This window comes from Protopterus annectens, chromosome 2.part1 (genome assembly GCF_019279795.1).
Source record: "Protopterus annectens isolate FY-2018-M chromosome 2.part1, PAN1.0, whole genome shotgun sequence".
Classification (NCBI taxonomy): domain Eukaryota; kingdom Metazoa; phylum Chordata; order Ceratodontiformes; family Protopteridae; genus Protopterus; species Protopterus annectens.
In genome coordinates this window covers 1,430,030,949-1,430,055,152 of record NC_056729.1, presented here as the reverse complement: position 1 = coordinate 1,430,055,152, position 24,204 = coordinate 1,430,030,949, and the positions used below count along the sequence as shown (strand labels likewise).

At 42.2% G+C, this 24,204-nt stretch overlaps 1 protein-coding gene across 2 annotated transcripts in view; it reads right to left on the bottom strand.

Annotated features, from left to right (window-relative positions):
• Positions 1–24,204, bottom strand: part of FAM193A (family with sequence similarity 193 member A) — a 2,395,037-nt gene that overhangs the window by 61,919 nt on the left and 2,308,914 nt on the right. For both annotated transcript variants that reach the window (XM_044062897.1, XM_044062898.1), the window contains one exon: positions 10,231–10,312. In XM_044062897.1, coding sequence (XP_043918832.1) covers positions 10,231–10,312 — 82 coding nt within the window. The remainder of the gene's footprint in view (positions 1–10,230; positions 10,313–24,204) is intronic.

Sequence of the window (24,204 nt, the reverse complement as noted above, 5' to 3'; positions counted from 1 at the left end):
ATATCTGTTGATGGCGGTTATCTACACGTATAGTTTTTCCACCTCAGTTTAATTGTCACAGTGAACTACACAAAGGAATAAACCAAATTCCAGCAGCTGTGTCTGGCAGTACTTCCTCAAAGTCAGATATGGGAATTAGGTTTATGGATTCTTTTAATCATTCCATCTATGTTCCAATAATGTCCACAACTGAAGTTTCTTCTCCCTTTCTTGGAACAGTTTTGAAAATGACTCTCACCTCCCCTTATAAAGTTATTAGAACTTCCTCAAAGCAGTCAAAAAGTCACTGTTCTCAGCAAATTCTTCCTACACGCGAGCCTTTATCTTGATTGCTGCAGATACTGTATTTCTAAGTCTGTTTAGCTCCGTCAGTCAAATCTGTAGACTCCTCTGCCTACATTGCAAGGAAGGCTTCTTTTTTTAATCTCACAGGTTTCTTCAATGCACTGTCCACCAGCAAGTTGTTGGATTACTGCCATAACAATAAACACCCAGCTTTCAGTCATTGCCCCTTATCACTACTTCAACTACGGATGTCTTGAACAGGGTCCATTCAGAATCCATGTCTCCAGCATCTCATAATACACGAGATAAGCTCATGCAGAGGTAGGAAATTAACTTGATTGAAGCATTTCCTAGGACAGCATGTTGGGGTCTCCATGTATCTGCCCACCTGCCACTCTGGCTCTCTCACCATAAGCAACAGAAAGCTGTGATCAGCTGACAGCTCGGCATCTCCCTTGATCTAAAAGTTCATAACATATGGCCTCAACTCTGATCATATGATAGCAAAATCAATTGCCAACCTTTGGCCAAAGACATTTTAATATCAAGTATACTTAAAAATCTGCCTTATGCTAGGACATGGTGTCTGTTGAGGACAATCCATGACTAGCAACATAATCCAATAAAGGTTTATAATTTTGCTTTAAATAAGGCTAGGTGTTCCTCCCAGTTAAATATTCAAGGGATCTCCACCATTCCCTGCAATACTAGTAAAGTACGATAATCTCAGTGTGGAATTTCTTGACTCTGATGCAGAGATGAAGGCCTGACTGTGATCCAAATGACATAAGATCAAGTAGCCAGGATGTGGGCTTGGCACTCCTAAATCTGCAACAACTGCAAAGGCCGCAGAAATACCTCACTAAAAGAATCACAGGCCTAAAGCAGATGCCCTACGCTGACTGCCTTAAAAAACTCCAGCTATACTCTTGTCGCATATCGTCTACTCAGAGGCGATCTCTGCTTAACCTACAAGGCCATGTCAAACCCAGAGCTGTTGGACATGCTACACTTAAACAAATCCCAATCTCTCAGAGCCACATGCTCCAGGGATCTAAACCTTGTCATCACAATAAACAAAACATGCTGGAGGGATAGGTTCCTGACCCAGAGACTCCCCAGACTCTGGAATAGATTGCCCATACATGTCAAGCAGAGTGCCTCTTTGGCCCTCTTCAAAAGGAACCTTGACAATTGGATGGGAGAAAGGAAATTCACACAGGGGTTCACGTCAGTCGCCCTGCTAGACAGGGGTCCAGGGAAGTAAATAGTGTGGGAAGAAATAGCCAGGGAATTGTTATGGCTAGGCTTGTATAGGTCCTAGGGCTAACAGCCTAGTACCAACCTATGAACCTAAATCTGTAAAGTACAGTTGTGTACACCTACCATAAATGTAGATGTTCGAGTGTCTTCACTGTTGCAGTCATAACTGTAGGGTGCTCCTGCCGGCAGGCAGCCCGAGGTCGGCCAGAATCCCAAAGTCTGGGTCTGGCGTCGGCTGTACAAGCTAGTACCCTGACGTCAGTACGCTTTGGTACATAGCCCTCAGTAGACGCCATCTTCTCCAGCCTTTCTTGCCCTAGATGTCAGAAGTCCCCAATTAAACAAAAATGAATCCAACAAGGAAACACAAATACACCACAAAAAAGGAAGAGGGAGAAAAAAGAGGGGATAGGAGGGAGGGAAACCCAGACTGCAACAGTGAAGACACTCGAACATCTACATTTATGGTAGGTGTACACAACTGTACTATGTTCTTCGTGTTTCACTGTTGCAGTCATAACTGTAGGGTGGAATCCCAAAGCAGTGTAAAAGGGGAGGAGGCTTTAGATAGAAGAAGGGGAGGCAAGAATACCCTGCAAAACAGCAGAGGCAAAGCCTGCCCTGGTCTTAGAGAACAGGGGGAGATTGTAGTGCTTGGAAAAAGTATGCACAGAACTCCAAGTGGCAGCTTCCAAGATATCCTTGGTAGGGACTCCTCTGAGGAAAGCTGTAGAAGTGGCAGCTGCTCTAGTAGAATGACTTCTAATGGTACCTGGAAACTGTTTTCCATGGTGAGTGTAACAAAATCTGATCCCATAAGCAATCCATTTGGAAATAGTTTGTTTAGAAATAGGTTTTCCAAGAGAACTGGAGGCAAAAGAAACAAACAATTGATTAGACTTTCTGAACTCTTTAGTCTTGTCCAGGTAAAATCGTAACTGTCTGTGCACATCTAATGAATGCAAAATCCTTTCCCCTTTATTTTGAGGATTTGGAAAGAAAGTAGGAAGGTGAATTGTCTGATTTAAAGCCACTTTCAAAATCACCTTAGGCATGAAAGTAGGATTGGTCCTCAAGGATACTCTGTCCTGATGGAAAATAAGGTATGGTTCCACAGCCATGAGAGCTTGCAACTCTGAGATCCTTCTGGCAGAGGTCAATGCTAATAAAAGAACAGTCTTCCAGGATAAGAACTTAATATCTGAAGATGCAGCAGGCTCAAAAGGAGGCAAAGTAAGTTTTTCTAAAACATAATTAAGATCCCAGGCAGGGACAGGAGGGGTCCTGGGAGGATGCAAATTTTTAGCCCCTCTCAAGAATTGCTTCACCAAAGGATGAGAAAAAACAGGAGGATCAGAACTGAAATGCGCAGAAATAGCAGAAGCATGAATCTTAATGGAAGAAAAGGAAAGTCATTTAGATAAAAGTTCTGAAAGGTAAAGCAAAATAGAAGAGAGATCAGGAACCAGAGGATCCGAGCATCGGTCCTGCATCCAAATACAAAACCTCTTCCATTTAGAGGCATAGGATTTCCTAGTGCTAGGCCGTCTAGCTTCCAAAAGAACATCCAAAACTTGTTTGGGAAGACTAGAGGAAATCAAATTCCTTTGAAGAGCCAAGCTGCCAGGCAAAGGGTCTTGAGGTTGGGATGTAGTAACTGACCCTGATGCTGGGACAAAAGCGAAGGGTTCAGAGGGAGAATCCAAGGAGGCCCCAAGAACAGGAGCTTTAAAGTTGGATACCAAAACTGTCGAGGCCAATTTGGAGCAATCAAGATGAGGAACTTGGGCTTGTCCTGTTTTATCTTCAGTAATACCCGAGGTAGTAGAGGAAGAGGAGGGAAGGCATATGCTGAAAGGCTTCTCCAGCTGAAGGACAGGGCATCCACTCTCCAAGCTGTTTTGTGGAAGGACCTGGTGCAAAAGCGAGGCAGCTGATGATTGAGATGGGATGCAAACAGATCTATCTGGGGACATCCCCAAACTGCAGTAATCCTGTTGAATAAGTTGGTGTCTAGCATCCATTCGTGAGGATCTGAAATGTTTCTGCTCAGGCTGTCTGCTAAGAGATTCTGTTTCCCTGGAATGAATTGAGCCTGGAGATGTAGATTCAAATTTAGAGCTGTGTCCCATAAAGCCATAGCTAGTCTGCAAAGGAGGTATGAATGAGAACCCCCCTGCTTGTTGATGTACCACATGACCGTGGTGTTGTCTGTGCGAATTAGCAGAGGCCCTGGTTGCAAAAGGTTCTTGAAGGCTAGAAGGGCATTTTGAACTGCCAACATTTCCTTCAGATTGATGTGCCAGTGAAGATGGTCCTTTGTCCAGGTTCCCTGCTGGCAATTGTCTAGAAAGTGTGCTCCCCAAGCATAATCCGAGGCGTCCGTGGTTAGGATTTGAGTAGGTTGAGGAAGACGAAAAGGCTTTCCTTCATTTAAAGTGCATACCCTGGACCACCAGAGGAACTCCCTCTGAAGGCAGGGGATCAGAGGAATCAGAATATCTAGATCGTGGTGATGCTGTGACCATACACTTTTCAGATACCATTGAAGCTTTCTCATGTGAAGCCTTGCGTTTGGAATCAACAGAATGCAGGAAGCCATGTAGCCCAGAGCCTGCAGGAATTTCCTTGCAGTGAGCTGAGATAGAGTTGCTAAGGTGCTGAAAATAGAAGCCAGCTGAGTTTGTTTTTCTGGAGTGAGGAAGGCCCTTTGTAAAGTTGTATTTAAGAGGGCTCCCAAGAATACCATTTGTTGAGAAGGGATCAAATGTGACTTTTTTGTGTTCACTGAGAATCCTAGTAGGAGGAGAAGACGTTGAACAAAGTCCAGATGTTGAAGCAGAAGATCTTTGCTGTCTGCCTGAATAAGGCAGTCGTCCAAATAGGGGTAAATCTGGATCCCCTGAAGTCTGCAGTAAGCCACTACTGGTGCCAGGCACTTGGTAAAGACTCTGGGCGCAGTAGATAAACCAAAGGGCAGTACAGAGAATTGAAAGTGCCTCGAACCTGCCTTGAACCTGAGGAATTTCCTGCGTTCTTGCCTGATGGGAATATGTAAATAGGCTTCCTTTAAGTCTAATGTCACCATCCAGGCGTCCTGAGAGAGCATTGGAAGTAGTTGCTGCAGAGTAAGCATCTTGAATTTTGGAATTTCCAAAAAGGTGTTTAACACAGAAAGGTCCAGAATAGGTCTCCATGAATTTTGTTTTCTGGGAACCAGAAACAGTCTTGAATAAAACCCTTTTCCCATCTCCAAGAGTGGAACAGGCTCTATGGCTCTCATGGCCAGAAGAGCATCCACTTGAATTAAGGCCTCTGACCATTGATGTTTTGGCAGATCTGGCCAACCGTGAGCCCTTGGCAAAGAGTGAAAGTGGAATTTGTAACCTTTTAAAATCACGTCCAATACCCATCTGTCCTGGGTAATGAGAGTCCAATTTTCGTAAAAAAGAGACAGTTTTCCTCCGAGAGGGGCAATCCAGGTGAAGGGGTCCTGTAGCCCAACCGAGAGAGTCATTGAGCTTGCTTTCTTTGAGATTGGGATCTGTCTTCTCCCCTTCTAGGTGAAGAAGCAGTCCATTGTCTAGATCTGTAAGAGGCCTGACCTTGACCACGACCTCTGGAGCGCCTATATCTTCCCCTTTGAGGCCTGTCAGACGTGGGAAAGGACCAATTTTTAGAGGGCCAATTCCTGGAAAATCTAGGAGGCTGAACTTGCAAGAAATCTTTTACAGTCTGCATAGACTTTGCCTTTTCTTCCATCTTTTAATAACTTCCTCAGCCTTGGATCCAAAAAGAACATCATGTTGAACAGGGGCATCTAATAACTTAGCCTTAACCTGTTCAGGTAAACTTTGTTCACGAAGCCAAGCATGTCTCCTGATAACAGTACCAGAGGCTGCAGCCCTGCAAGAAGCATCCAAAGCATCAAAACCACAATGTAAACTATGCTTGTTCACTTGTTCAGTAGCATGCAAGACATCCTGAAGTTCCTTATCCTCTGCACAAGCAGGAAGGGAAGCAAGCTTTTGCTTTAAAACAGACAATAGAAATTGCTGATACTTAAACATATGAAACTGGCAATTTAAAGCCCTTACAGACAGGGTAGCAGAAGTATATACCTTTTTCCCCACCTGTCCAAAGCACGAGAATCCTTCTCAGAGGGAATAGGATTTTTAGAAGTAGCAACCTTAGCAGCCTTAGAGCCCTGAGAAATAGTTTCAGGATCTGCAGAAGGGTTTTTAAATAAAAATAAATGAGAGTCAGGAACCCTATAAAATCTATCAGGCTTAGAAGGAGCAGGAGGCATGGAATCAGGATTCAAATTAGCCTCAGAAAAAACATCATCTACAATGTCCAAAACAGGAGGGATAGCTAAAGGCCTATGCTGGGGAAGAAGAAGAAATTCCCTAAGCCTCCTCTTGGAAGCAGAATACTCCTGTCCTTCCCAAATGAAAATGTTCCCTCATCTCATGCAAGGTTTCCCCAAAAGAGAAATCCTCAGGCGGAGAGGCCGAGGGTAAAGAATCCTCAGCATCCGAATCCTCATAAGGGGGAAAGGAATAATCCTGATCTGAGGAAGAAACAGAAGATACAGAAGCCTGGTCAGAGGAATCCAGAGTAACATCCTGTCGAGGCCTTTTCTCAGGAGGGGGGTGAGAACCCCTAATCATTGTAAGCAAATCTTCAGCCATCTTTAATAATTGCTTTTGTGTCTTGGGAGTGGATTCAGAAGCAGCTTGAGCAGGAGTTTTAGACTTAACAGGAGTCTTTGTCTTTGCCTTTGAAATAGTGATGTGAGTAGGCCTGAAAACCCCCTCAGAAGCCGGTACCTGCACAGCGGTTCCGGACCCATCTGAAGGAGCGACGTCCGAAGGTCCTGCAGCAGTTAAAATAGTGGGCCTTGATGGCTCCCCATGGGAGTCCGTATCGGCCATCGGTTCAGAAGTGGCGGACGACAGGGGCTGCAAAAGCGCCTTACTGACAGCCGAACCGGACGCTGGCTCCAGCTGCAACGAGTCCTGTTTGGACCTCGGAGGCCTGTCTTTGTCTTTGCGCTTCTTTTGAACTCCGGTGGTGTCCGACGACATTCTATAATTGAAGCGTCTGCCAAAATAATTTAAAGCCCAATCGTACCTGCGCTTGATAGTACGAGAGTTAAACCTGGCACAGAACCGACAACAAGAAACGTCGTGGTCAGGGCCTAAGCAAGGTAGACAGTAAGAGTGGAAATCTTTATGAGGTATTTGTTTCCCACACGCTATACAATTATTAACTTTTTCTGACATCGGAGGAACAAGAAAAAGATTCCCCAACGGGGTACTTAGCTTTGAGAAGAGAAGTAAGAACTTCGGACCGACAACAACAAAATACGCTGTTCGAAAATCGCCAACCAACGACTTGCGAGCTGCTTTCCACCGCACGGCAAGAAAGACTGGAGAAGATGGCGTCGGCTGAGGGCTATGTACCAAAGCGTACTGACGTCAGGGTACTAGCTTGTACAGCCGACGCCGGACCCAGACTTTGGGATTCTGGCCGACCTCGGGCTGCCTGCCGGCAGGAGCACCCTACAGTTATGACTGCAACAGTGAAACACGAAGAACATCGGTGAATTTGTGTGTATGTAGGAGAGCGCATGCATGGACAAAAGGGGCCTTGCAGGTTATTGCAGGGCTTATGTCTGCCACCAGGTGGTTTGGTTAGGGTGTTTAGACCTGTCCTTACTTGTTGGTATGTTTGTGAGGGCAAAGACATATCATCAAGGCTGCTTGTATACAACTGCCCCTCCAGATGGCCCTCACCCCCATACTGTACTAGCTATGTCCCTAGTATGGTAGAATGAATGGTCTGAATCAGACTGGGGAGGCTCAATGGTTGGAAGGCACAAAAGCAAGAAGAGACAAATAAAAGCAAACATTACACTTTATTTGCTTACTACAATTACACTTTGTGTCCTTTTGTGCACATACCCTAACAACATGTGAGATGTCGGACACCAAAGCATACAATCACAACTACTAATTTTAGATTCAGAAAAAAAGTTTCTTAAAAGGCTACTTAGCTGTCAGTTCTGGATGAACATCTTGCCTAATGTCATTAAACATAAAACAATGTGTGAATTCTACTGTCGCAACTGAGCTCCAAGGATGACAGAGGTGGGCATCACCTTTGCAATGGGAATGTACGGACATCTCAAGGAAGTACAGGTCTTCTTAGCTTGTGTGCATGGGTGTATGTAAAACACTGAAAGTTGGGCTGAATATCAGGTCTTCTACAGCAGAAATCCTGGTGATCCTTATTAAGAACATCTCAAAACTCCAACTTCTAAACACTTATCTTTTATGGGAGGTAACAGGTCTGTTTTTGTGTTCAACACAGACCATCTTAGACACCTTAATGAGAAACCAACACACTCAGACTAAAAATCTGTTGTCAAAGTCACCACGTTTCACTAAATAAATGTTTTTCAATTCAAGCATCTACTACCAACTAAGGACCTGAGTCATCTTGTTCAAGCTATGGTTTCATCTTATCTACTTACGGCTTGGATCTTGTCCACACCCTAGTTTCACCATACCTAGACTACTGTATCGCCTGCTCTAATGATTACGGTTTATTAACCAGGTAAGTAGACTGGTCAAATTGACCCTTTTTAGCCATGTCTTAGGCTCCTAAAATCATGCAGTAGAGACAAGAATGCATAAGCTACAGTACACAGTGAAGTTAAACATACTTAATTATACAAGATAACATAAGATATAGTGATTGTAAAATCAACAGTGGATGAACACTACAAATAAATATAAAAAATCAAAGTTGCAGATGGGAAATACAAAGTGCTATAAAATAAAAGATACTGCTATGAGTAAGAAAAAGTGTAGCTAATACGGAACAGCAACTTAAAATGACTATACATATGCACAGCTGAGATTAATACCTGAATATTTTAAACTGCATGAAGTTGAATACAGCTTGAGCAAAAGTCTGCTCCCTGGTTACTAGCACATAATTCACACTGCCAGCATATTACACAAGCTCTTTGGAGCTTTTACTAGATACCTGCTCAAAGTTTTGTTCCCTCTGATCTGTTACTCAGGGGCTGCTGAAAGTTCTGAGGGTGAGGTTTGAGTCCAAGACTCATTCCTTTTCTACACAACCTTTGGAATTTACTATCTGGATATTTTCAGTTATTTCAAAAGGTCCCTTAAGACTTAAGGTGCTTAAAGGAACTGAAGAAAGGAGACAAACTCAATAAAAACAGGGCAAATCTGGCTTCGGCCACAGCTCAACAGTCTTTGCTTCAATGAATGTGCTCATTTTTTACATCTGTTCTCAGTTTTTAGTCTGTACCGCTATTCAAATGTTAACTCGCTAAGGACTGCAGCACTTATTGTGCTGTCTTGCATTCTACACTATTAATACTACTCATGTAGACTTGCTTTACCTGAACTATGCCTGTAGTGCAGACAACAGACCTACAATGTTAGCTGTTGCAATGCAGCTTAATTGTACTACAGAACCTGCATGATTCATTACTGCATCAAATCAACTTAATTGAGAGAAAATTATTTAAACTGAAGCAGCAAGATAAAAAGTTGCTTATTTTTATAAAATTCCTCCAGGCAACAGCAGTATACCCTTCTGGCACAAAGGAATTTTGAACCTTGTTAACTTGAGTGCTGGACCAGTGTTGACCAGCGTAATAAAACTGAACCTGAACTCGGTCTGGGGCTTGTGAGTATTCTCACAACCATCCAGAGCTTCTCACAAGAGGTAATTCCACAGTTCAAGTCAGACCACCGCAACCAAGAAGCCTGGCTCCCAGGTTCCCACTGTATGTTTGGAGTCTACAATTGTGATCATCGTTGGAAATGTGAAAATTAACGTGCAAGGAGGAAATAAGCACAGATTCTGAAATTTCCTTTTTCTTTGTGGTACAATGATATTAGAGAAAGCACATATAAAGCAGAATGAATGTGGTTGGATCAGGAAGGCTTGCACCCCCCCAAAAGCATTAACAGGTGTTGCAACTTTATTTATAGAAAAGCACTTTTTTTTTTAGTTCAGGAACTAGCAGCAATGAGTCTCATCTTTCCAGAGGTTGCCCCGGTTCCAGAACCAATGCTTGAATATGCTGAACATTATCTAAAATGAGAAAAATTACTCCAAGCTTTGAATGTGAGTTCTTCCGGGTAAGGAAATCAATACATCATTCATCTCAAATGAACTGAACATGCTTGTTTTATATTAAAGTACTCAAAAAAAAAAAAAAATCTTTCAAAGAGGAATTCTACTGTATGTTCCCATTCAAGGACAAGTATGTTGCTTCGAGCAAGTGTAAATAACCATTTTAAGTCACAACCCAGAAGTGAGTACTGAAAGGCACACAACACTAGTGAGATAAGAATAAAATATGGCATGAAAATTAAAAGCATCACAAGACAGGCTTGTAACATATAGCAATACAAGACAAATGAAAACAAAATTATTAAAGCTTATCAATCTTACAATCTCCACTAAACATTTAAACAACTGAGGACATGTACATTACTTGGCAAAACTGATGGCTGGAATTATTTCAGTAGCTTTTCAGTGACGTGATAGAATCATTAACAGTCACTACACAGAACCCAGATAAACTTTTCAGCCAAAATTGCTAATGGAAAAATTCAAAGACCTTACCTTTTGAAATATTCTACTTCTCGTTCGGTCTCATCCATTTCCACATTATCAAGATCTATGTCTCTAGGCAGGAACACGTCATCTGTGTGTTGTAAAGAGAAGAGTTTTCATTTGGGTTTCTCATATCAGGCACACAAACACTGTTCACTTACAGAAGGGTGACTGGCAACAGAGGTTATACATTTAAACAAAAACACAATGACAAAAATGAAGTGGATAAGATCACATATCCTAGAAAAATTGCCTAAAAAGTAAGGATGTGTTAATCAGTACTCACCATAACAATTTATCTAACTAGGGAAAAGTAATCAAGACTGTAAAGGTTCACATGCAGGCTTACTCACTTTGTAAAACTGGTACCTCTTTTTCCAAGCAACACAGATCTTTCCTGGTGTTAGCCAGTACAAGCTCCACTACGCAAGTATAAGACACAGCATTTAAATGTCTGTTTCTGTTTTGGTAGGCAAGAGTCTCAGTTTTGAGAAAGAAATGGCAACATACTGTACTGCAACAATAACACACAACATTCATAACACAAACAACAAACTATGAAAGTGGCCATACAGGTATGTCCTTAGAATCCTAATCTGCAGACAGATCTACTGTTATGGTATGTCATCTGAATGTAATACAGACTATTGGGAAGAGTCACATGGGCTACAATTCAATACACACAGAAGAGTGCCAAGCAGTCCCTAATTTACAGTGAATAGTTAGAAAGAAGCTTCTGTAACCATGTAACAGCAAAATTTGTCTTTCTTTGGAATGGACATGTAGTTTGTAATACTTCATAAATATACATATGTGTATATATATATATATATATATATATATATATATATATATATATATGTAAACAACATGTCAAGCTCAAAATGCACTCTCTCGAGGCACTCCTAAAAATGGAGAACATAGATATCTGTGCAGTAACCGAGACCTGGTTCAAGGCTCCAGAGAGCACCCCTGCAATACCTGGCTACAACTCTTACCACACTTTTCGGTCACCAAACCAGGACTGAAACACTAAAGGCGGAAGAGTGTCCATATACACCAAGGATATTCACAACACCAGGCTAGTTGCTCAACACAATGCGTCTGAAATTCTCCAGGTGCAGCTAACACTAGGTAAGACTGCAATCCAAACTGTAGCTTGCTACAGATCCCTAACCATGCCTCATGATTCTCACTACACCTTTCTAAACATACTGGAAAATATTAAGATACAACCAAACACCCTAATATTGGGTGATTTCAACTACCCTGCCATTAATTGGGAAAACTACTTGTGTACCAACAACTTTGCCCAACGGTTCTTGGAATTCATAAATTCCAACACCCTGGATCAACTAATCCTTAGTTCCACCAGGGGCTCCAATATCCTAGACCTGGTCATTACCAAAGTACAGTTGTGTACCTACCATAAATGTATATGTTCAAGTGTATTCACGGTTGCAGTCATTATACTTGGGTTATCTTGCTGGCAGGCTACCCGCAGTCGGCCTGAATTCCAAAGTCCTGGTCCGGCATCGGTTGCTGCCTCCTCTTCCCTGACGTCAGTGCACGAGGGGTATAAAAGATGCAGCCGACGCCATTTTCTTCAGTTTTTCTTGCCCCAGATGTCAGGTGCCCCCAAAAGGGTAGGCTAAAAATTCTGCTCATAAAAAAGCATGCACTAACATAAACATTACCTTCATCTACAAGCAAATACACCACATAGGTTGTATAGAATAGAGAAGTACAGATAAGTTCCAGCAATGAAAGGGGGATGGAGGGAGGGAAACCTGGACTCCAACAGTGAATACACTCGAACATCCACATTTATGGTAGGTACACAACTGTACTATGTTCATTGTGTTTCACTGTTGCAGTCATTACACTTGGGTTGAATCCCAAAGCTGAGGTTGGGTGGCTGGGCCTAGATAGAATTAAGAGTGGCTAGGAGGCCCTGCAGAACTGCAGTGGCAAAGCCTGCTCTGGATTTAGGGTAAAGAGCTAAGTGGCAGTGCTTTGTAAAAGTGTGCACTGAAGTCCAAGTTGCAGCCTCCAAAATCTCCTTGGTTGGTACTCCTCTGAAGAAGGCTGCTGAAGTGGCTGCTGCTCTGGTTGAATGTGGCCTAGTGCCCTTAGGCACTGATTTGCCATGTTGTCAATAGGAGAAACAAATGCAGTGGCCTATCCATTTTGAAACTGTCTGCTTTGAAATAGCTTTTCCTTGCGATCCTGCAGCATATGCCACTAAGAGCTGCTCAGTCTTTCTGAAGACTTTAGTTGTGTCCAAGTAGAAGCGTAGCTGTCTGTGTATGTCCAAAGAATGCAGAAGTCTCTCCCCCTTATTCTGTGGGTTTGGATAAAAGGTAGGCAAATGAATGGTTTTGGTTAAGAGCCACACTGGACACTACCTTAGGCATAAATGTTGGGTTTGTCCTTAGAGAAACCCTGTCCGGATGGAAAATAATAAAAGGTTCCACAGCCATTAGTGCCTGTAACTCTGAGACTCTTCTTGCCGAGGTTATTGCTAGGAGCAGAGCTGTTTTCCATGATAAGTATTTTATGTCAGCTGTAGTGGCTGGCTCAAAAGGAGGCAGTGTGAGTTTATTCAAGACAAAATTGAGGTCCCATGCAGGTGTTGGAGCTCTCCTTGGAGGTCTTATGTTTTTGGCCCCTCTGAGGTACTGCCTTAGCAGTGGATGTGAAAAAAATAGGTGGATCCGTATTGTAATGAGGCTGAAATGGCAGAGGCATGGATCTTAATTGATGAGAAGGATAGGCCTTTGTCCAGCATCTCAGTTAGGTATTGTGAAATCTGAGGGATATTTGTACAAGCGTGTCCATTCCTTGTGCCTGGTTCCAAGCACAGAATCTCTTCCATTTTTCTGTATAAGATTTTCTGGTGCTGGGCCTCCTGGCCTCCAAAATAACATCCATAACTGCTTTAGAGACAGGTGAGTTCTGAATGGTTACATTATCAGCCATGCAGCCAGATTTAGGGTTCTGAGTTGGCTGTGCAGGATCTGATTGTTTTGTTGGGTCAGCAAATGAGGAATCTGAGGTAATGTCCAGGTTGGGCCTTGAGACAAGCTCTTTAGGGTTGGGTACCAGTGCTGGCGTGGCCAATCTGGGGCAATCAGTATCATTTTTGGCTTCTCTTGTCTGACCTTTAGGAGTACCTTGGGGAGTAGAGGCAGTGGAGGAAAGGGATATACTGTAAGGGTTTTCCAGCTGAATGATAGGGCATCCACTTTCCATGCTTGTTTGTGATAAGACCTTGTGCAGAATCTCTGTAGTTGGCAGTTGTGCAGGGAGGCAAATAGATCTATGTCTGGGCGTCCCCATTTCCTTGTTATCATGCTGAAGATTTGTGGATCTAGTTTCCACTCGTGAGGATCCTTGAGATTTCTGCTTAGTTCATCTGCCAGAGTATTTGTCTTTCCTGGCAGGAATTGTGCTTGCAGGTGTACTTGATAAGTCAATGCTGTGTTCCACAAAGTCGTGGCTTGTCTGCAGAGGGGGTAGGAATGTGCGCCTCGCTGCTTATTTATATACCACATGACTGTAGTATTGTCCGTCTTTAACAGCAGTTGTCCTGGATGAATTAGATCCTTGAAGGCTGTCAGGGCATTCTGAACAGCTAGCATCTCTTTTTGATTGATATGAAGATGCATTTGGCTTGCTGGCCATGCTCCCTGAATACATTTTCCTGCCATGTGGGCCCCCCCAGGCATAATCTGATGCATCTGTTGTTAGTGTCTGCCTGGCCGTGGGTAGAGTGAATGGCTGTCCCTGTTGTGGTGACAGGCCTGTGCCCACTATCGAAACTTCTGCTGCAGGCAGGGAATGAGGGTAATTAATGTTTCCAGGCTGTGGCAATGTTGAGTCCAAACACTTTTTAGATACCATTGTAGTTTCCTCATATGCAGTCTTGCATATGGAATTAGTAGAATGCAGGATGCCATGAAGCCCAAAGCCTGCAGAATTTTTCTTGCAGATAACTGGGTCTTTGTTGCCAACATTTCGAAGTAAGAAGTCAGTTGCCTTTGTTTGTCTGGCGTGAGATAAGCCATTTGTGCAGTTGTATTTAAGCTTGCACCCAGGAATATTATCTCTTGAGAGGGTACTAGTTTTAATTTCTTTTCATTTACCGTGTACCCTAGGCAAATTAGTAATCTTTGTACAAATGCCAGATGCCTCAGTAGAATGTCTTTGTTCTCTGCTTGAATAAGGCAGTCCAAGTAAGGGTATATTTTAATTCCCCTTTGTCTGCAGAAAGCAATTACTGGTGCCAGGCATTTTGTGAAGACCCTGGGTGCAGTAGATAAGCCAAAGGGCAGTGCAGAGAATTGGTAGTGCATTGATCCAGCTATGAATCTGAGGTATCGTCTGCAAGATTGTCTGATTGGGACATGCAGGTATGCCTCTCTTAGGTCCAAAGTTACAAGCCAAGCCTTCTTGCCCAGCATGGGCAGAAGCTGCTGCAGAGTCAACATTTTGAATTTTGGAACGTCCAGAAAAGTGTTTAGAATAGACAGGTCCAGAATTGGTCTCCAGGCTTTGTCCTTTCTGGGTGCCAGGAATAGTCTTGAGTAAAATCCTTGTCCCTGCTCTTGCTGTGGTACTCGCTGAATGGCCCTCATGTCCATGAGGGATGTAACTTGCTTTTGTGCCTCTGCCCACTGATTTTGTGGCAGGTCTGGCATACCTTTTGCCTTTGGCAGGGTGTGAAAGTGGAACCTGTAGCCCTGGGACACTATATTCAAGACCCATTTGTCCTGGGTGATTACATGCCAATTTTGTGAAAAAAGTGCTAGTTTTCCCCCTAAGGGGGCTGCCAAAAGGTAAGTGCTTGGTATTGGCAGAGGAAAGTCATTGGGACTGTTTTCTATATGGCTGTGATTTGTCTTCTCTGCTTTTGGAGGTAGAAGCACCCCATTGTTTAGGCCTGTATGAGCCTTGGGGCTGGGATCTGTCTCTAGGGCATCTGTATCTGCCTCTGTTTCCTGTCTGAGACTGGAAAGGACCAATTCTTTGAAGGGCAGTTCCTGCTAAATCTGGGTGGTTGTACTTGTAAGAAATCCTTAACTGTCTGCATAGATTTCACTTTATCCTCCATTTTCTTCAACACCTCTTCTGCCTTAACACCAAACAAAGTATCATGCTGTAAAGGAGCATCCAATAATTTTGCTTTAACATGATCAGGCAGATTTTGTTCCTTTAACCAAGCATGCCTTCTAATGACTGTACCTGCAACAGCAGCCCTGCAAGAGGCCTCCAGTGAATCAAAACCACATTGCAAAGTATGCTTTCCCACTTGTTCAGCTGCAAGCAATAAATCCTACATTTCCTTGTTTTCTGGACATTCAGAATTTGTCAACATTTTCTGTTTTAGCAGTGACATTAAATACTGCTGATATTTAATCATATGAAACTGACAATTTAAAGCCCTTACAGCCAAGGTAGCAGAAGTGTAAACTTTTTTTCCCCATCTGTCTAGTGCCCTAGAATCCCTATCAGAGGGGACAGGGTTTTTCGCAGTGGAAGCTTTGACCCCTCTGGTACCCTGAGATAGTTTCTGGGTCAGCAGCAGGGTTTTTATATAGAAATTTGTGGGAATCTGGAACCCTGTAGTATCTGTCTGGCTTAACCGGTGCAGGGGGTAGAGAGTCAGGAGACAGGCTGGACTCTGAAAATACATCATCTACTATGTCTAGAACAGGTGGAATAGCAAGAGGTCTGTGCTGAGGTAGTAAAAGAGTCTCTGAGCCTCTTCTTAGATTTGGAGTAATCTTGGCTCTTCCCAGTGAAAGTGCTCCCTCATGGTGTGAAGGGTCTCCCCAAAAGAATAATCCTCAGGAGGAGAGGCTGAAAGAATAGACTCTTCAGCATCAGAATCTTCATAGGGAGGAAGGGAGTATCCCTGCTCAGAAGAGGAGTCAGAGGAAATGGAAACCTGATCTGAAGATTCATATTCTGTCTCTTGCCTAGGCCTCTTATCAGGAGGGGGATGGGAACCCCTGATCAAAGTAATTACGTCTTCGGCCATTTTAAGCATCTGTTTTTTAGGCATGGAAGTCTGTGCAGGAGAATGCTGTACTTGCTTCTTTGTCTTTAGAGCTGCTTTAGTCTTTGCCTTTGAAGCTGAGGTTGGCTTAACATATAACTGTGTAGGTCTGAAAACACCCTCAGAAGCCGATGCCTGCTCAGTGGCTCCAGACCCACCTGAGGGAATAGTTTCCAAGTGTCCAATACCTTGAGTATCCAGAGGCCTAGTCGGCTCCACGTGGGAGTCGGAAGCGGCCTGTGGCTCTGAGATAGCGGGCGTCAGGGGCTGCGAAAGCACCTCACTGAGAACCGCCAACTGGCCTAGCAGAGGCCTCGTTGTCGGTTTTGGACCTTGGATGCCTGTACTTTTCCTTGTGCTTTTTATAAACTCCAGTCGACTGTTCCGATGGCATTATATAATTAAATCTTCGGCCAAAGTAATGAAAGGCAAAATCCTACATTAATAGTGTGTTGGTTAAATCTAGCACAAAACCGACAGCTAGCAAAGTTGTGGTCAGAGCCTAGCCAAGGAATTCAGTAAGAATGAAAATCCTTATGAGGTATTTGCTTCCCACAAGAAATACAATTGTTAACTTTTTCTGACATCGGTCTGGAGCAAGAAAAAAGTTTCCCCAACGGAGAACTTAGCTTTAATGAAGACTTCGGATCTGAAAATCTCAGGAGTCGGCCGACCGGCACTTGCGAACTGCTTTTGCTTCGGGCACCGCGCAGCAAGAAAAACTGAAGAAAATGGCGTCGGCTGCATCTTTTATACCCCTGGCGCACTGACATCAGGGAAGAGGCGACAGCAACCGACGCCGGACCAGGACTTTGGAATTCATTCGTTGGTTGGGTCTAACCATAAGCTAATCACCCTTGACATCCACATCCCACCCCGACCCCCCAGTAAGGAAACCTCAGTAAAAAACTTCTCCAAAGCCAACTTCATGCTGCTCAAGTCAGAAGTGACAAACTTCATGACACCCATGCAGATGGGAACTGAAAGTTCGACTGCTGAATCCTACACTAAGGCACTGTACAAGCACATCCACTCGTGCATGAATCGTGCCATCCCCAATAGAACCAAGACCTCTCCTCCAAAAAAAGGAAGCCAATCTGTCGTCCCTTGCCATAAACAAACTTTACAACAAAAGGAAGAAACTGTTGCAGAAGAGAGGAAAATCCCAGGATGCGAAAAACTCCCTTACCAGCCTCAGTAAAAAGCTGAGATCCCTCATAAAATCCTCCAAAGCTAGTTATAAAAATAAAAAAATGGCCAAAGATTCCAAAGACAAACACAAGGCATTCAATAGCTATGTCAAGAATCTAAATGGCAATGTTAAGATCTTCTCTGAGCTACAACAGAATGGCATTAAATATACTGACCCTAAGGATATTGCCAATATCCTGGTAGATCGATTCAGTGCAAACTTCACCTCCTCCACACACCCCTAAAGGGCCCATCTCAATACTGAAAGATTGCCAAATTCTGGTAATAACGGTCACACAAGTAAAAAAAATCCATCTAGCCATCCACCCTCAACCCCTTTTTCCCATTCTGCACATGGGGTCGGGGTTACAAAAAGCATTTAGCTTTAGGAGCCACAGTACACCATGGCTGCTGAACAAAACAGCTGATAAATGAACTAATTGGTGAATAGCACTGAACTTTGTAACGGTTTAGCAAAGACAACCCAATGACTTTGGAGTGATCATCCTATATTCTTGAGCTCCACAGGAAACACCTTCCAGCTGAAATTAGCATTTGTAATGGCTGGGGTGCCTTCTGTGCGGAGTCTGCATGTCCTCCCTGTGGATGAGTGGGTTTCCTCCGGGTGCTACAGTTTCCTGCCATATCCCAAAGACATGTTGTAGGTGGATTGGACAAACTAAATTGGGCCTAGGTGTGAATATGAGCATGTGTGTGCCTCCTACGGAAGGTTGGGTGCCAGGCTGGCAACTCGGCACCTTAGAAAACCCACTGGCAATCGTTCTGCGGACCGTTGTTCTGCTGTGGCGACCTCTAACTGGAATGAGCCAAAAGGAGGAGATGATGAGGATGAATGTCTGAGGTGTCCCTTTTCATGACTTTTAGCACAATAACTGAACACAATGCTTAGTTTAGAACTGCAAAACAACATAACAGAAAAAAGATGTTCAAAAACACGGATGTAAGATCATGGTAACATTTTTTGTAGTTAACTTGTCTCAAAGGAGTGCCATAGGTGAACTGGTGATCTTTTATATTGCATGCGTGTATTGCTCAATAGACTGAAACACTCAAACAGTTGTCACTGCCTTACACCCACTGACTGCCTGGATAGGTTCCGTCTGTCGCGCCGTGAATTACATTAAACAGGTAATCAGAGAATGACTGAATGAAGGACAGCATGCATTCTAAATAAATAAAGCTGAAAGTTGTCTAGGCCACCTGGGTGCATAAATGTATATGCTTTGTATCCTATTTTGGAACATTACTCCTTGTATAAGACTAATCTGAAGAGAGAGAGAGAAAAATGCAAATCTAGAAGAAAAAGGCATGAACCAGCTAAGACTATTAGCAGGCACTCTATGTTTCAACTATATGAGGTAGGCCACTCACCACAACAAACGGACTGCGAGAAAAAATCATCTGTGCAGTAAGTCATGACATAGATTACCTTGCAAAGTGAATCAACATCAATGCAATCTTCTCCAATACAGTCTACCTACATTGGCTGCACAATAAATTATCCAAGTAATTCATATTCTGCTAGCTTAGTATAAAATGATAGTGGACAGACGCCATACATAACCAGTTCTTCACAGCACTGTCTGACAGTTTAGTGCAGATAACTAAGGATATCAGCTGCTTACAGCTGTCATCCTGTAGTCTATAGGTACATAGGTAAATACTATGTTAGTTGCCCTTGCAGGCCATTTTAAGCCTAGACAATTTACTTTTTGTGCTTGAATTAACCTATCCCATTTGGTTAGAAGTTGGACTTACCCATCCCGTGGTCTCTACCTACCTACTTTGCAATTGAATAAGACAAAACCAGACAATTCTCCACTGTTGACTCTAAGATGTTTGTCCCTTGTGCATTTACTAAGATGATAAATGAATGTACTACACAGCAGCTAAATTTCTATTAGAAGTCTAGGCTAACACGACTAGACAACAAAAGCAAAAACTCTAAGAGGCAATGAACCTGGAAAGCTTCTACTTAAGAAAACTGACAAATCTGAACTACACATGCTTTAACAAAAGGCATACTTCTGACTGAAACTAATGAACAAATTAAAAAACTAAAAGACAAGGTTTCTGACAAAGACACAGTACTTCAAGAAATATATATATTTTTGCAAAGTTTTAATAACATTATTATACATGATCTTATTCCATCCTCCTGAAAGTACTTTTTTTTTTAAAACACCTTTACTGAATTATCACTTGACAATAGGCACATTTACATTAAACTAATCAAACTGTATTAAGTTAAAATTAAACATTATGCTTCACATACATCCTTATCAAACCATCACTTATGACATAAGCAATCATACATTTATATAAATGAAAACAACCCACACCAACACAATCCTAGTTACAAACATGTTGCATCACAAAAAATACTGACACACTCCCAGTTGCAAACATTATCCATCATTTATAATCTACCCAATCGTTTTCAGTCAAACATTATACAGCTCATTTAAGTCCTGCCTTCTTTCAAACCTCATTCCTCCCCTGTATGTATTGTTCCCACAACTCCCATTTTTCTTCCCCAAGTACTTTGCTTCTACCTTTTTCTAAAGATCTCAATTCCATTTTTTTTATCTCTGTTACTATATTCACTACATCTAATATAGTTGGTTTAGACTTTGAATTCCATTTTCTAATAATTGCTTTTTTGGCAGCCATCACAACTCAGAAAAATCATCTCCCTTGTCATACCAATCTGCCCACTCAACATCTGCAACAGTGCATCCCGCAGGGAAACCTTAAAGTCTGCCAACTCACTGCACTCCCAGAAAATATGTTTCCAATTATCCCTTTCTTCTCCATTATACCTCCAACATTTGCTATTTACGGAGGAAAAATTCTCTGAAGTCTACTTGGGGTATAAAAATATTTACATAAAAATTTCCAAACAAAAATCCTAAATCTTCTAGATTTTGTTGTATATTTGACAGACATACATATATCCTCCCCACTGTTTCTTTGTGAACTGCTTATCCACTCTCTCTTCCCAATCCTTTCTAACCTCCTCTGACTGATTCTTACAGTTATCATGCAATATCTTATATGCTCTACTAATTATTCCTTTTTTAATGGCAGCTTCTGTTCTAGACTCTACCAAAAACTCTACCAGTGCTGGTCTTTTGTATAGGACCACCTATTTCTTTCTCTTTGCCTATACGCTGACATCAATCCTTGCCAGGGAACGCAATCTCTAACCTGCAGTCCAAATAAATTATTGGCATCTTCCCATTCTATCATCTTTCCCTCTCTAGTAATTTGCTCCCCCAAATACCTTGGTTCCTTTAACAATTTTCTCCAATAAATTCCAGCCCCCTCTTGCCTACTGTATATATCTATAATTGCAGTCATCCCTAGCGGTAGAATCTCCTTTCTCCATTAATGTGTTCGCTTAGTTCTTTGAATACTTTCTTCTACTTTACGGATATAATATTCTGTAGGATTACTGCTATTCTCCTTAAAGACATGCATCCAAAATCCCAGTCTCTCCTTGTTTCTTGAGCTTCCCCCATTTCAACATCATCCCTTTCCACTTTGAATTACAGTGCTTGTGCTATGTATAGGAGCCTTAACTGTGTATCATCAAAGGTAGTAGTCTCATGTAAATATGCTAGTCTAGGCATTTGGTTTACTTGTCACAATGTTTGAAATGCCAGAAATTTTATGTGGGAAAAATTAACTGCTCTTTGATGGAAAGAATGAGGGAACACACTAGGGACATAAGAGGCAAATATGAACAATGCCTTAGCCCAACATGTCTTGCATAGTGGAGATGAACATACATTTAAGTTTCAGGTCATAGAGTTGATTAAATATATGGGGAGGATGGCTGATGTGGTTAATATAACAGAAGATAAAGAACTGGACTGGATCTTGAGACTACAGGCAGACAAGGAGGGAGGGCTGAATGACAAGGTCTCTAAAATCCAAACTCAAGAACAGGAGACCTTACATTATGAATGAGTTGTGAGCATGTGATCTGTGTTTAATGATTTCATTGCCTTGTTAAGATGTATATAAAGGAGCTTGTTGCATTTCATCAGCATGGTCTGAAGAAGTGGTTTTATCCATGAAAGCCCTTACCACTGTTTTTACTGTTTTTTTAATACTGAATAAACAGGTTCTCTGCCAGTTTATACTTGTTTTGTTTTATTTACTAGTTTTTACAAGTTTATTTTGCTTGTGGTTTTGCTATGTAAAGCTTCCACTTTCTCAGTTTTTGTATAAGCTTTTGTTTAGTCTCTTCCCACATATCCTTAGCTTCTACACCAGAATCATTTTTAATCCATAGGCCTAAATATTTCATTTTATCATGTCCCCATAAATAAGGATACTGCTGAACCAATTCATTTGTGGGTACATAATTTACCATTATTGCCTTTGTTTTAGTTTCAATAATTTGAAATGGTCTCAAAATGTTCCACAACACTAATGTCTCTCGCTGGTTTTGTCAGGTATAAAATAATATCATCTGCAGAAAGAGACTGCTTTTCTTGACTACCATACCAATTATATCCTTGAATTTCTAAGTCTCTTATTTTCTTTGCCAATGGTTCTAAATACAATCCAAAAAACAAAGGGGAAAAAGGACTCCCTGCCTGGTTCCTCCTCTGTTCAAATCATCATTATCAGGATATATACCTTAAATTTTCCTTGATCCCTCCCTCCCCCTCTCCTCCTGAACTTTTATTTTTTTTTTTTTGCCTGGAATGCCCTGCTCTTAAAAGTCAGCTTACTCCCTTACAATGCTTTCTCTGCATCAGACCCACCAACAACAACATGGTACTTTTTCGGATCATCAATGTTCTGTTAATACTGTCAAATGTTTGCCTCCCCATCACAAAACCACACTGATGCATATCTATCGATTTTGGCATTACTTTTGTAATTTATTTAGCCGTTACAGACATGAACATTTTATAACCATGGTTTAGTACTGAAATGGGCCTGTATGAAGCTGGGTCTAATGGATCTTTACCCTCTTTAGATATTACAGCTACTCCTACTTTTTTCCAGGATGTTGGTACTTCTCATCTTAAAATACTGTTAAACCAAACCTTCCAGATCTTTGTCAGTTTTTTCTCTCATAGCTTCCAAACTTCCACAGGAATACCATCTATTCCCAGGGACTTCACTGTAGATTGGTTATACATTACAATTTTTATCTCATCTCCTCCTATCCTGACCATTAGTAATTGAGCCTCATACCTCACAAGATCCCGTTACCTTTCTTGTTATAGGCTCCTTAAGCTTGGCAAAGTACAGTTTTATACCTACCATAAATGTAGATGTCCGATAGGTATGCATCTGCAGTCATAACATAAGGGTTGTCCTGCCTCAGGCAGCCCTTCGGTCGGCCGGATTCCAAAGTCTGGGTCTGGCCTCGGCTGATGTCGCACTTCACCCGACGTCATAGCTGCTGGGGTATAAAGGCATCAGCCGACGCCATTTTCCTCAGTGTTTCTTGCCCCAGATGCCAGGTGCCCTCTAGGAAGGCTAAATTTGGATAAATGTAGAAAATTCCAAACAGTAGAAAGCAAAAAAAATATATACATATATACATACCAACAAATACACCATAATAGATTCCCCCAGCTAGCTAAAAGAGGGGTAAGTACCCTACGAATACCACAGAGGGGAAGGAGGGTGGGTAATCCTGACTGCAGATGCATACCTATCGGACATCTACATTTACGGTAGGTACAAAACTGTACTATGTCCTTCAAGGATGCATCTGCAGTCATAACATATGGGTAGAATACCATAGCCAAACTGGGGGAGGAGGCACTAAGATAATGATGGTGTAGTTAAGATCCCTTGTAAAACAGCAGTGGCAAAACCTGCTCGGGATCTGGAGTATAAAGGAAGATTATAATGCTTGGCAAATGTATGCACGGAGCTCCAAGTAGCAGCTTCTAAAATGTCTTTGGTAGCCATTCCTCGTAGGAAAGCTGTAGTGGTGGCTGTAGCTCTTGTGGAGTGAGGCCTGATATTTTCAGGAGTTATCTTTCCATGAAATGAATAGCAGAATAGAATGCAATTTCCTATCCATTTTGAGATTGTCTGTTTTGAAATTGCTTTTCCTTGCACTCCTGTTGCATATGCTACCAAAAGCTAGTCAGTTTTTCTGCTGGCCTTAGTTCTGTCCAGATAGTAGCGCAGTTGTCTGTGTACATCCAAGGTGTGTAGTAGTTTCCCCCCCTGTTCTGTGGGGGTTGGGGAAGAATGTAGGTAAATGAATAGCTTGGTTCAAGGATACCCTGGATACCACCTTTGGCATAAAAGTAGGATTGGTTCTCAGAGACACTCTATCCTGGTGGAAGATAAGGAAAGGCTGCACTGCCATTAATGCCTGTAACTCAGATACCCTTCTTGCTGAAGTGATTGCTAGCAGGAAGGCAGTTTTCCAATATAAGAACTGTAAGTCTGCTGTTGCTGCTGGTTCAAAAGGGGGAAGTGTTAATTTTTCTAGCACAAAATTGAGATCCCATGCAGGCAGAGGTGGTTTCCTTGGAGGCTTCACATTTTTGATCCCTCTCAAAAATTGTCTGAGGAGAGGATGAGAGAAGACAGGAGGATCCATGTTGTACTCTGCTGAAATTGCTGATGCATGAATCTTAATGGAAGAATAGGACAGGCCATTGTGGAATAGTTCAGCTAAGTATTCCAGGATGTGTGCTAGGTTTGCCAGTGTG